This window comes from Xenopus laevis, chromosome 1S (assembly GCF_017654675.1).
Source record: "Xenopus laevis strain J_2021 chromosome 1S, Xenopus_laevis_v10.1, whole genome shotgun sequence".
Taxonomy (NCBI): Eukaryota; Metazoa; Chordata; class Amphibia; order Anura; family Pipidae; genus Xenopus; species Xenopus laevis.
In genome coordinates, this window is record NC_054372.1 from 102,321,746 (window position 1) to 102,333,780 (window position 12,035).

At 38.9% G+C, this 12,035-nt stretch overlaps 1 protein-coding gene across 6 annotated transcripts in view; it reads left to right on the top strand.

Annotated features, from left to right (window-relative positions):
• The first annotated feature begins 37 nt into the window (after positions 1–37).
• The window catches only part of hook3.S (hook microtubule-tethering protein 3 S homeolog), a 53,812-nt gene continuing 41,814 nt past the window's right edge, over positions 38–12,035 (top strand). For 3 of the 6 annotated variants that reach the window (XR_005963914.1, XM_041575254.1, XM_041575257.1), the window contains exons 1-3: positions 39–567; positions 9,837–9,922; positions 11,777–11,849. Coding sequence is in view for 5 of the 6 variants with exons in the window: in XM_041575254.1 (XP_041431188.1) it covers positions 520–567; positions 9,837–9,922; positions 11,777–11,849 (207 nt within the window). In the remaining variant the exon portion in view is untranslated. 6 annotated transcript variants of the gene reach the window in all.

Genomic DNA, 12,035 nt, shown 5'->3' on the forward strand with positions numbered 1-12,035 from the left:
CTGCGCACAGAGCATTGGGTGTCAGCTCAGTGTATCACCCTTAGACAAGCACAGTGCGAGCGGGGGAAGAGGAGGAGCAGCGGCTGTCGCCGGACACCGACCACCCATTCCCCCCACCCCTAACAAGAGCCGGAGCTGCCTGGCTCAAAGTAAAACAAACACGCCGGACTCCAGCCTCCCGGGACTAACCCATCAGGATAAAAAGAGTAGGGGGAGAAAAAGAACCATCAGGGTGGAGAACGCCAATAAAGGGAATCGATTCGATCTGCTTGTGAGGAGTCTTCTCTCCCCATTAATTGGACGGCCGCACTGTCATTGTGTCACACCAGCTCTTCTCTTTCAGTCTGGGGCAACAACGGACCCCCGAAAAGACCAGTGAACTTGGCACTATCACAGAAAAGCCTCATTTGGGTGGGAGTCGGGATTTGCGATTCACCCCACACCAGAGTGCCGGTGGAACATTCTGCCAGCGCAGCGCTGAGACAAGCGAATAGCGGAAGCTTAGGGAAGAGAGAGAGGATGCAGAGCTTGGATCGGGTGGATCTGTGTGAGAGTCTGTTGACGTGGGTAAGTGTGGAAGGGATTTCCCATCCCCCGCATTAGCAGACTGAGGGCTAGGATTGGGCTGCTCCTGGCACAGGCTCAGTCTAAAAGCAACAACTCCCAAATGTCCTCTCTCAACTGAACCTTCAAACCGAACTGTTATACAAAGAAAGCTTTAGCACATATGCACAATGCCCTTTATTTACCGTATAAATGAGAAAACAGAAGTAGTAACTCGATTGAAATCATTGTATCGCCCAACAGTAACATTAATGCTATTTATTCGTATGATTCATTAGGCATACAGACTCCCATGAAGGGATTACCTGCTTCCCTCTTGTGTGGGCCCTTGACCTCATGACCGTGTTTAATCCTCTGAGTAGTTCATAGCACAGTATGTATGTATGTGGCACTACTTGTATATACACTGCTGTGCATGTTTACAAGGCAGTAACAGGATAAACATTGCTGTAAATATAGGCTCCTACCAAAACTAGGTTTCGTGTGCAAAGTGAAACCAGCAGAAGTGGATCCTTTTTCCCACAGAGCTTACAATCTATGGCAGTGTTTAACCAATTGGTGCAATGTGCTCTACATTCTTTGGTAGGCTTTATAACTTGATGCAATGTCCATGCAGCATTTTAAGTGGGTGCCAATTTAACCCCTTCATCGCTATGGAGGCCTGTATATCAGAAATAAAGGACCAAAGATAATCAACTGATTGTCCTCTGCTGGTTTGTTTCTGTTGTGATATTTTTATTACAGCATGTCATAAAGGACTGATTAACCACCTATTTTCATGGATGCTGGAATCCTAACAATGTCTAGTCACACTGATTGTTACTGGGTGTCACCATTACATTATACTGCATACACAATTAATCTTTGTTGGTTTGCCTATGAGAGAACATCTTTTTCTTGCAGGCTAAACTGTGTATGTGACGGGTAAGGCTATGCACATTCACACTGTGTGCTTTACTCACATATGAACACAATCCTTTTTAACTTGCATCTTAATTTTCTGTGTATTTTAATTTTCAATGGATTTGTCTCCCACTTCCTAATGAACAAAGTATAACAGGGTTAGGGTGTTTACAATTGGTTTCTGTTATTCCCTTGTTATTTACAGTTTATTGTCACAGGCAGGAAAAACTGATGCTACTATGTTATCATAAATTTCTTATTGTCACCATTTTTGTATTTACTAGTTCTATGTGCGTGGGATGTTGTGTGTGTGTGTGTGTGTGTAGTGCCATCTTTTTTTCTTGCGTGCTGTCTCTTTTGTCTTAACCAGCAGCTGTCCTCATCTGTTTCTGTTGTTCCTCTGTTACAATACCTTTCATTATTATTAGCGTGCTGCAACACTGGTTTGATAGTACACCTACAAATAATCAATTTATTGGCAATTAATGTCATAAATTCTAAAAAAGAACATGGCCCTTGTTTATCTTCCTGTATATATTTAAAAATCATTGTATTCTGATCTGTTATCTACTGTATAAATGGGTGCCCTATAGCTCAATTTGAGGTTAAATGGCTACCCCATGGCTATACGTCTATATATATATATATATATATATATATATATATATATATATATATATATATATATATATATATATATATATATATATATATTATAATAAGAAACAAAAAACAGCACCATGGGTATCTGCAAAAAAACTTGTAGTATGATATGCACAACCAACGTTTCGGTCTCCAATGGGACCTTTCTCATGGTGATTTATTTGAAAATGAAATCCTGAAAATGAATCCTGAAAAAACATGCTGTAAATTTGGCTTCTATTCAGCTTAGATTTGTGATAATGCATCTAGAGCACTATGGTATTGTAAAGGTGATTTTCAAAAGCCCATTTCAAAGCCGCACTGCCTGAAAGATCAGAACATATATTCTACTCTAAGTAAAGAGAAGCTGCTCCTCTTCGCTTTACTTTCATATGCTTTCATATGTTTTTAAACAACTTTGGCCTGAATGTACATATTACATTACATAGACATGGGTCACACTTGCATTTAGCAAATCACCCCCTTCCAGTTTTGGCATTAAGAATGACCGCAGAAAGCCATCATGTGCAACTTTGACTAGATCAAAGTTTGAAAGGTCCAATAACCAAAATACCACAATAAAGTTACACTGAACTGGTTAGAATTGTGTGTTTGCTTTTGAAGCACTATAAATGATGAATGGAAATGTGCGTGTATTGTGGGAGACAAGCCGCCCGATATCTGCAGAAGACTTGGATATTGGTCAATCAGGCTGGTAGGACAATTTTGATCAGGTTTTTTTGAAGGCATCTGAACATCGGCCATTGTTAGGGCTGAATCATTAGATACCGGTGGAATTCTATTGTTTCTACCTGTATAGCTGACGGTTCAGCTCTACATGTGTGTATTGAAACAAACCATTTTTCTTGGGAAAAGATCTTTTCCAGGAAAGATCGTAATTATAACATCTATGACCAACAAGAGAGCAATCCAAGTTGATACTAGGTTGTAAGGCGTATGTTGACATAACAGATAATATATCGGTCTGGAGTACTATGGTTAAGGGCAGAGACACACGCTGCTATTTCGGGAGATTAGTCACCCATTGACAAATCACTTCTTCTTCGGAACTCTTCATTTTCCGAAGTCCCCCAAAGTTGCCTCACAAGGAATTTTGGGCGACTTTGGAAAGCCGAAGCGATCCAAGTGCCACCCCCCTGGCAATTTACATTCTAGCCGGTGGGAAGGCAGTTTGGGGAGCTTAGTCACCCGAAGAAGAATCACGTGGCTTATTTTTCCCTGGTGTTTTCCAGTAATCCAAGAAGGCCCAGCAACCTGCGATTTGCTTTAATGGCATAAAACTGTGAGAGCTTTTGTTCATAACTCAGCTGTTCTGTTTTTTGCATACGGATTAGTGTAAAAAGGTTAATTGCTGCATAGTAGTTGGAAGGTCAATGGTAGATTAGATTTTGAAGGTAATAACTTTTGAATGCAGTAGTCAGACCTGGGAGTATTACTATTTTGCTCATATAAGAAGTCACACAATAATGTTTTTAAATAATTACTTTAGAGGGGTTGTTCACCATTGAGTTAACTTTTAGTATGATGTAGAGAGTAATATTCTGAAAAAAATAAGTAACGAAAACCAATGTAAAGGTTCCTTAGAATTGGCCATTCTATTACACACTAAAAGTTTACTTAAAGGGATGCTGTCATGGGGAAAAAATAAATTTTCAAAATGAATCAGTTAATAGTGCTGCTCCAGCAGAATTCTGCACTGAAATCCATTTCTCAAAAGAGGTAACAGATTATTTTATATTCAATTTTGAAATCTGACATGGGGCTAGACATATTGTCAATTTCCCAGCTGCCCCAAGTCATGTGACTTGTGCTCTGATAAACTTCAATCACTCTTTTACTGTTGGAGTGATATCACCCCCTCCCTTCCCCCCCCCCAGCAGCCAAACAAAAGAACAATGGGAAGTTAACCAGATAGCAGCTCCCCAACACAAGATAACAGTTGCCTGGTAGATCTAAGAGCAACACTCAATAGTAAAAACCCATGTCAGACACATTCAGTTACATTGAGAAGGAAAAACAGCAGCCTGCCGGAAAGCATTTCTCTTCTAAAGTGCAGGCACAAGTCACATGACCAGGGGCAGCTGGGAAATTGACAAAATGTCTAGCCCCATGTCAGATTTCAAAATTGAATATAAAAAAATCTGTTTGCTCTTTTGAGAAATGGATTTCAGTGCAGAACTCTGCTGGAGTAGCACTATTAACTGATGCGTTTTGAAAAAAACATGTTTTCCGATGACAGGATCCCTTTAAAGATGAACCACACCTTTAAGGGTATATCATCTTGTTCAACATGAATTCATTGACTAGGACTTGTTCTGAATATGTCTTTTGTTTAAATCTATGCATTTTTTTTTTTTAACTCTACAGGGTGTTTAAAGCCTTTGGAGAGTTTTTGTCGCTTGGTTCTAGTGATGCAGATAATTAGAATACCAGACCCCCCATTCACTCTTTGTTTGCTAGCAGGGGTCCATTATGTGGGCGATTTTTCTGTGCCCTGGTGAATATGAGCTATGGAAGGCAATCACATGCAGTTTTTATCTGGCTGAAATCCAAACTTGTGCCATTGCCCTAAAACAGCTGGAAGGTTAGAATTTGGATGGCCCTTATCAGAGAATTTTTGTTAGCCTCTTCAGTTAGCTTTGCTGCTGCTCCGTAATCAATATTGCTTTTTCTGGCTTCTGGCACAAGCTTGAGAACAAAAAAGAAAAACTTACACTCGCACACACTGGCCGTCCAAAATCAAACGAATCCCAGGTGCTCGATGTTAGAGGAATTGGGCAACCTCAAAAACAGCGTAGACACAGAACACACCGGCACAACATGGGTAATTCTAGCAGATTTAACCTTGCTCGTTTATTGCGGATGCAACGTTTCGGGGCGTGACCCCTTTTTAAACCTGCTAGAATTACCCATGTTGTGCCGGTGTGTTCTGTGTCTACAAGCTTTAGAACAGACAATGTTTCATACTGCTAAGCAAGCACTTCATAAAACCTACAACCTTATGTAACAAACAACCTCCATAGGGGTGGTAGAGGCAATCCAATAGGTTCCAGTTTACAGACAAAGCAGCCCTTGAGGTCCAAAAATGACCTATACTACTTGTCCTTAAGACCATTAATCTCAAGTGAAACATGGCAGTGATGCTGGGGATATTCAGTATAGGTTATGTTCTAATTCCAGAGCAGTGGTGCCTGCCTATTCCAAATGAGTTTTTATGGGAGAATTACATCAAAATATATGCTGCGATATGCTAAAATGTAAGGACTAGCTGTGTAGCCTCAAGCACATTTATTCCATGCATGAATAGTACCATTATATTTCAAAGAGACTGTAACACCAAAAAAGTTAATGTTCATATCCTTTAAATATGGATTTTATCTTTCTGGCAATCAACTGCATTGCGATCTTCATTGGCAGCAATGCTCCTGTTCTGCATCATAAAGTTTGCTGTTTAATAACCTTGTGTCATAAATAGCTAGTCTTTTTTCTTTTGTAGAATGTGGTCTCACTGGGAACGAATGTGACTGCCTCCATTGCTACACTTTATTTTTCTATGTTACATGCTCTGCAAAAAAAGAGAGAGATTTTAAGTGAAGCATTTTTGAGACCCTTTTCATAATCTTGCTGTTACTCGACTAAAAGTATTTAGTAAAGTACTGACTAATGAAATATAGAAGTGACCAGTTGGAGAAGGCCATCTAAGAGGATTATCTTAGTTTTATAGTTCCACAAATGTTCAACACAGAACTGGATTGTTCGTAGTTTTGTCTTTTCTACAGGAAAAACTTGAACATATTAACCTAACCGTTGTTGACCTATAAAAAAAAAATATCCGTTACAGGAAACCCTTTCATGCTTGTTTACTGTTCCTAGAAAGAAGTTGGTAACTGGCTTTTTTATGGAAAAAAATACTGTTGCACAATGTCCTTATTGGGGTTCCTGGCCGATAACCATATTATGGAAATTTAGTACGTGCAGATAGCTTAAAATGTTTAATGAGTGCAATGCATTACATATTTATTGCAAGTTGTGATTTTTAGACAATGTAGGCTTATATGAATAAAAAAACCATATACTGCCAGAACAAGGGTATTCAAGTATGAAGCGTCCTACAAACAAAATAATTTTTCCTACTGGCATGAAATTGCTTGGGGCAGTTCCAGCAAGCCAATACAAAGGTTACCTAAAAGTGGGTACAGTTTGGGGTTGATCATAGGAGTAACTGGGCATGAACTGATTGTTAAGCAGCAGTTCCAGAAATTACCCATATTTTCATTTAGAAATGTTGTCAAGCATTCATATAGAATTATCAGGTGACATGTAGTAAAATACATCACTGCATTTTCCCATGACAAGTAGCTGGCTATTATTGTATTTCATTTGCAAAAAACTGCTCAAAGCAGGTTGCTTGCTATGGTTTATTGTATACTTGGATCTTAGTGGATACTATCAAATGTTTCTGTAGGTATACAAGGCTGGAACTTGTGTGTATTAAACTCATCACTGTCATTTTGTTTGTTTCTGTTGAGTTTAAAAGCAGTACCACTGAAAAAGTCCTTGTTAGATCTGGCACAGGAATAGTGTTGTTTCAAATATGTTGCACCAAAATTGCCTTGACATCAAGCCTAAGTGGTAATTTACTAATTTCAGTAAGCATCAGCTCCCATGGAATTTCTAGTGTTTGCCGCACCATGCACCTAGGGCCTGAAATGTGCTGTCAAGCATAATGTAAACGCTATTTTACTGGGAGTTGCAAAAAATGTTAGGTGCACCCCAGTTAAATAAATCTCCAATTTTAGGAGAAAACTATGGCAGGCTTCTAAGTACCATTCCAGCACTTTGCTTTTCCTAACAATTTTCCTAAAATTTCCATTAGAGTAGAATTAGAAATGTTTACTATATTGTGAATGCTCTAGCCAAAGCCCAAGCTGCCCATTGGTGGAGGATAAGTAATGTCTGTGTAGTGCAAATCATTTTTTCTTTCAGTTTTTCCCTAATTATAGCCTGGAGAATAAACCTAGTTATTCTATTCACTGGAAGGCACAGCTTAAACACTATTCTGGGACCCCAAAACTCTGTACACTGCCCTGTGGTTTGTGTAAAGTTACAAAGTGCAAAATAAAATGGTGTTTTGTACATATTTTATGCCATTTGTGTGCTGCACTTCATAAATGAGATTGGCTGTGTGAGCTAGGTTTTTAAATGCTAGGTTTTTAAGGGCTAGTCCACACGGGGAGATAGCGACGCGTTTGCGGTCGCGGCGACAAAGCGCCGCGACAGGCAATTTTCAGGCGACTGTTGAAAAGCGCATCGCCTCGTGTGGTTAGCACAGGCGTTTTTACATAGGCGCCCATACAAAACTGTCGCCTGCGCCGGTCGCGGCGACTGTCGCGGCGCTTTCTCGCCGCGACCGCAAACGCGTCGCTATCTCCCCGTGTGGACTAGCCCTAAATGCTTGGTTTAACTGAGCAGCAGATGTTGGAGTCCTGCTTTGTTGGGTACCTGCAGAATATCTGCAATGTGATTGGGACTCTGCCGGATTATCTTGTTTGTGCCCACCGTGTGGGTGGTCCACGGCTACCCTATCCAATTACAGGCGCCAATCCTGTGTTTAACTTAAAAAAAACTGCTTCCCGATGTAAAAAAAAAAAAATCTATTGACATCAGTTTTGGTCCACACAATGTAACTTCCAGTTGGCCCTCGATTGCTGCGGGGAGTGGGTCAGGAGAAAATCATTGGGCATCAAAAGGCGGCTATGTGGGACCAGGTACAGCTTAAGCTTAGCAGGACTGGGTTGGGCGCAGGACTTTAAAAACAGACCCGTTGTACTTGCAAATATTTCATTTTGATAACCATGTCCCTTTAAAATGCTTTTCTTGTGTAAGAAGGATGTGAGACAAGTGAACAGAAAGTGCTTATCCTAAATAACCAGCTGTTTGTAGCACAGTGGGAGAAAGTGTCTGGGAATCGGCTCCAGATCTGCTAAGCAGATCCTCAGCCATTGTACAGTGCAGCATGAATGCACTTCTGCTTAAGCATTGTTTGGGGAAAATGACTTCATTAATTTGTTTGTGCTGTAGCTACTACAGGGTCGGTCTAAATCACCATATTCATATTTAGTATGAGCTTTATTAGTTCATGCTTGTCAGTTCGATTATAGTTTCCTATGAACTGCTGCTGTCCTGGTTCTCCCTAGTTCATCTGTGCTAACAGGGCCAGATACCCTTTAAATTACTAGTGACATTGCCAGTTTGTAAACCACACTGCAAGGGGAACTTAATATATTTGGAGATTTCACATATGACCCGCACGTCTTGTATTGGAAACCATTTTTCTGTGAACTCTATGGTTCCTGTATTTGTGTGTTGGCCATAGCACAAGGACTGTTGAGATTGCTTATTGTTTTGAAAGTGTTTGATAAATAGTTTTTTTTTGCTTGTGATACTATTTATCTATTCATGTGGGTAATATGGCCTGTGCTTTAGGGCAAAGGTTCCCAAAAAGAGCGGCTTCCTACGGCACTGATAAACATATTGGCTTTTCCTGACACTATAAATGCCTATTTAAGGGAGAGCTGCTGCATGTTAAACCCAACAAGGGCCAAATGTTTTTATAGACCAGGCATGTTTATAGGACTGAACAAGTATTTTGTTTTCTACCTAACACCCCAGAGGAATGCAAAGCACACCCTTAACATAGTTTGCTGGGATGCCCTATCACTGTAGAAATAAGAAGGCTGCTATATGTTGCAATGACTGAAATTAGTCACGATAAGAAAAAAGTTCCTGATGCAAGAACAGAGGATTTTTACATAAGCCAGTTATGTGTGCTATCTATTACATCCCTGTATAATTCATCATTTATTTAATTTAACTTTTCACAAAAATACTGTATATGTACTTCGATTCGAATGATTCGAAGTAAAAATCGTTCGGCTATTCGACCATTCAATAATGTAAGTACTTTCTCTTTAAAAAAACTTTGACTTCGCCAAATTAAAGCTACCGAAGTGCAATGTTAGCTTATGGGGACTATCCACAGCACTTTTCTAAGGTTTTTTTGTTTTTGGTCGAATAGAAATCGTTCGATTCGAACGATTTCTATTCGATCATTCGTTTGATCGAATACGCTAAAAAAATATTCAAAGTCGAAGGATTTCAATTTGAGGGTCGAATTTCGAAGTTTTTTTAACTTCAAAATTCGACCGTTAGTAAATCTGCACCTAAGAGTCAATTTTCTATTGCTCAACCATAAATTTGTATATTTTAGTGCAGCTGCTTCTCTCCTTGGTCCAAGTACACAATTATAGGGTTTTTAGGGTTGTTGGCTTTGTTTGTTCCTGCAATGTAGAGCATTATTTACTGCCCTGTTGAGCTGCCCATGTTGATGCTTCTGGACTGCTAAACCTTGTCTCTTCTGGCTTCTTGTATTTTCTTTATCCTTTTTTTATATTGACATATTTTACATAGCATTATGGAAATTATCTATGAAAGTAGATTGGAGCAATCTAGGGTCCTTAAAAATTACACATATTATGGTCAATATCACCAAGAGTCCGTTAAATATGCCTATATGTCTTTGGATTGTGGGAGGAAACCCGTGCATACAGGTAGACTATACAAGTACTTTAATGCAATATAAAATGGCCTGATTCTGTGATCATATTTTTTTTTCTTTTGTAACCTATATTTTTTGTTCTGTTTAGATACAGACATTTCATGTGGATGCACCATGCAAAACGGTAGAAGATCTGACTAGCGGTGTTGCCATGGCTATGGTCCTCCAGAAAATGTAATTATCTTGCAATGAAATGTCTTATTGTGCTGCTGTGCTTTAGTTAAAATTAAAGACTGGAGGCACCCCTGTATTTTTCTAACTACACTAGCTATTCATTGGCTGAAGGCAATGACTTGTTCTCAAGTCATTCCTTATGTCATCTTAATTAGGCATTCTGATTTATCCATTTGAACCACAATGTACTAGTTTGTCTTCAGCCTTCATATACCCACTATATTTTATTAAATCAATACCACAAACTGCAAATGCAAAATGCATTGTTTCTTGGCAACTATCAGTTTCATTACCGTGAGTAAGTGGCTGCAGTTTCAGTCGCATTGGCTCTGGATTTTTCAGCTACTTAAAGGAGAAGGAACATTATAGTTACCGGGGTTTTAAAGGAACAGTAACAACAAAAAATTAAAGTGTTAAAGTAATAACAATGTAATGTAGTGTTGCCCTGCACTGGTGAAACCAGTCTCTGAGTTTGTTTCAGAAACTCTACTATAGTTTATATAAACAAGCTGCTGTGTAGCCATGGGGGCAACCATTCAAAGCTGAAATGGGAGAAAAGGCACAGGATACACAGCAGATATCAGATAAGCTCCGTATGGGTTTTTTCAGAATGGGATTCTACAGAACATGCTGTATCTGTTATTTACTGTGTATCCTGTGTATTAATGGCTACCCCCATGGCTACACAGCAGCTTATTTATATAAACTATAGTTGTGTTTGTGAAGCAAACACACAGTTTTTACCAGTGCAAGGTAACAATGCATTATATTGTCATTCCTGTAAAACACTTTAGAATTTTTGGTGTTATAGTTCTTTTAAATGCTAGACACCCTACAGTGATTATGATCACTTACCTGGGCCAGTGCTTCTGTTAGCAGGAAAAACCACTGGCCCGCAGTATTTCTCCAGAGTAAAACGGAGCAATCATTTCCCCTCCTTGTCCTTGTGTTCGCTGGTGCATTTGCGCAGCAGAGTGAAAAACTGAACTTTCCACAAAATTGAGCTTCTTACACTTGACTGCATGTATCGGCCTGGGTCCATTGAACAATGAAAAAGTGGAAGATGATTGCTCCATGGTGCTCATACAGAAGTACCCCAGGCCAGTGCAGCTTTCTGCTAACAAGTGCACCAGCCCAGGGTATAAGATAAACTATTCTAATCACTGTGTGGGGGCGCCTAATTCAGAATTTGGCACTCCCAGTGATTTTAACATTGCTTCTTTTTTAAAAAATCGATGCATTCAAAGTGCCATTACAATTAAAATAACAGTATCCTTTCCTTTTCTTTTAATATTAAACCTGTGCATTTTTTTGACGTTAGATAGATGGTGCATGCTCAATGGCTATTGTTTATATTCTTCTTACCACAGGTATTAGCAAATAAAAATTAAGACTAGATTTTGGTTAGCAGCCAAGTTCCATGTGCTGTCAGTCAGAGAATGAGTAGATGGCAAATTCCAGTAGAAATAAATGAAAAAACATTTAATAATCAATTGTAGGATCTCTTATCTGAAAACTCAATATCCAGAAATTATGGAAAGACCAATTTCATAATAGAACAGTAATTTGACACTTTGACTGGTGGCAAAACTGTCCTATTGGGTTTATTTCCTGTTTTCAAATGATTTTTAAGTAGGCTTAAAGTGTGGTTATTCAAATTATGAATATTGGGAAAAACCCAAGGTCCCAAGCATTTTGAATAACAGGTCCCATACCTTTGCAAAGCACTGTACATTTTATGTTACTTTTTATCTATCTCTCTATTGATATAAGTTGTAATTGTCTTTACATATTCCTTATAGAATATTTGTAGTTTCTGCTGCGATATTCATTTCAATGTTTTACCTTATCTAGTGATCCAGTATATTTTGATGAGAACTGGTTAAATCGGATAAAAACTGATGTTGGAGACAACTGGCGACTAAAGGTACTTTTTTGCTTAGTATAATTTTCAAAACATTACAGCTTGTGGAAGTAAAACTTGAATGTATCCATGTATTTTTTAGGAAGTTGCATAAACACTGAAGTTCCAGAAATATATTTTTTTTTTTGTGAAACGCAGACATACATGATTCTACATATTGAAAGGAAACCATGGTATTTTTACCAGTGT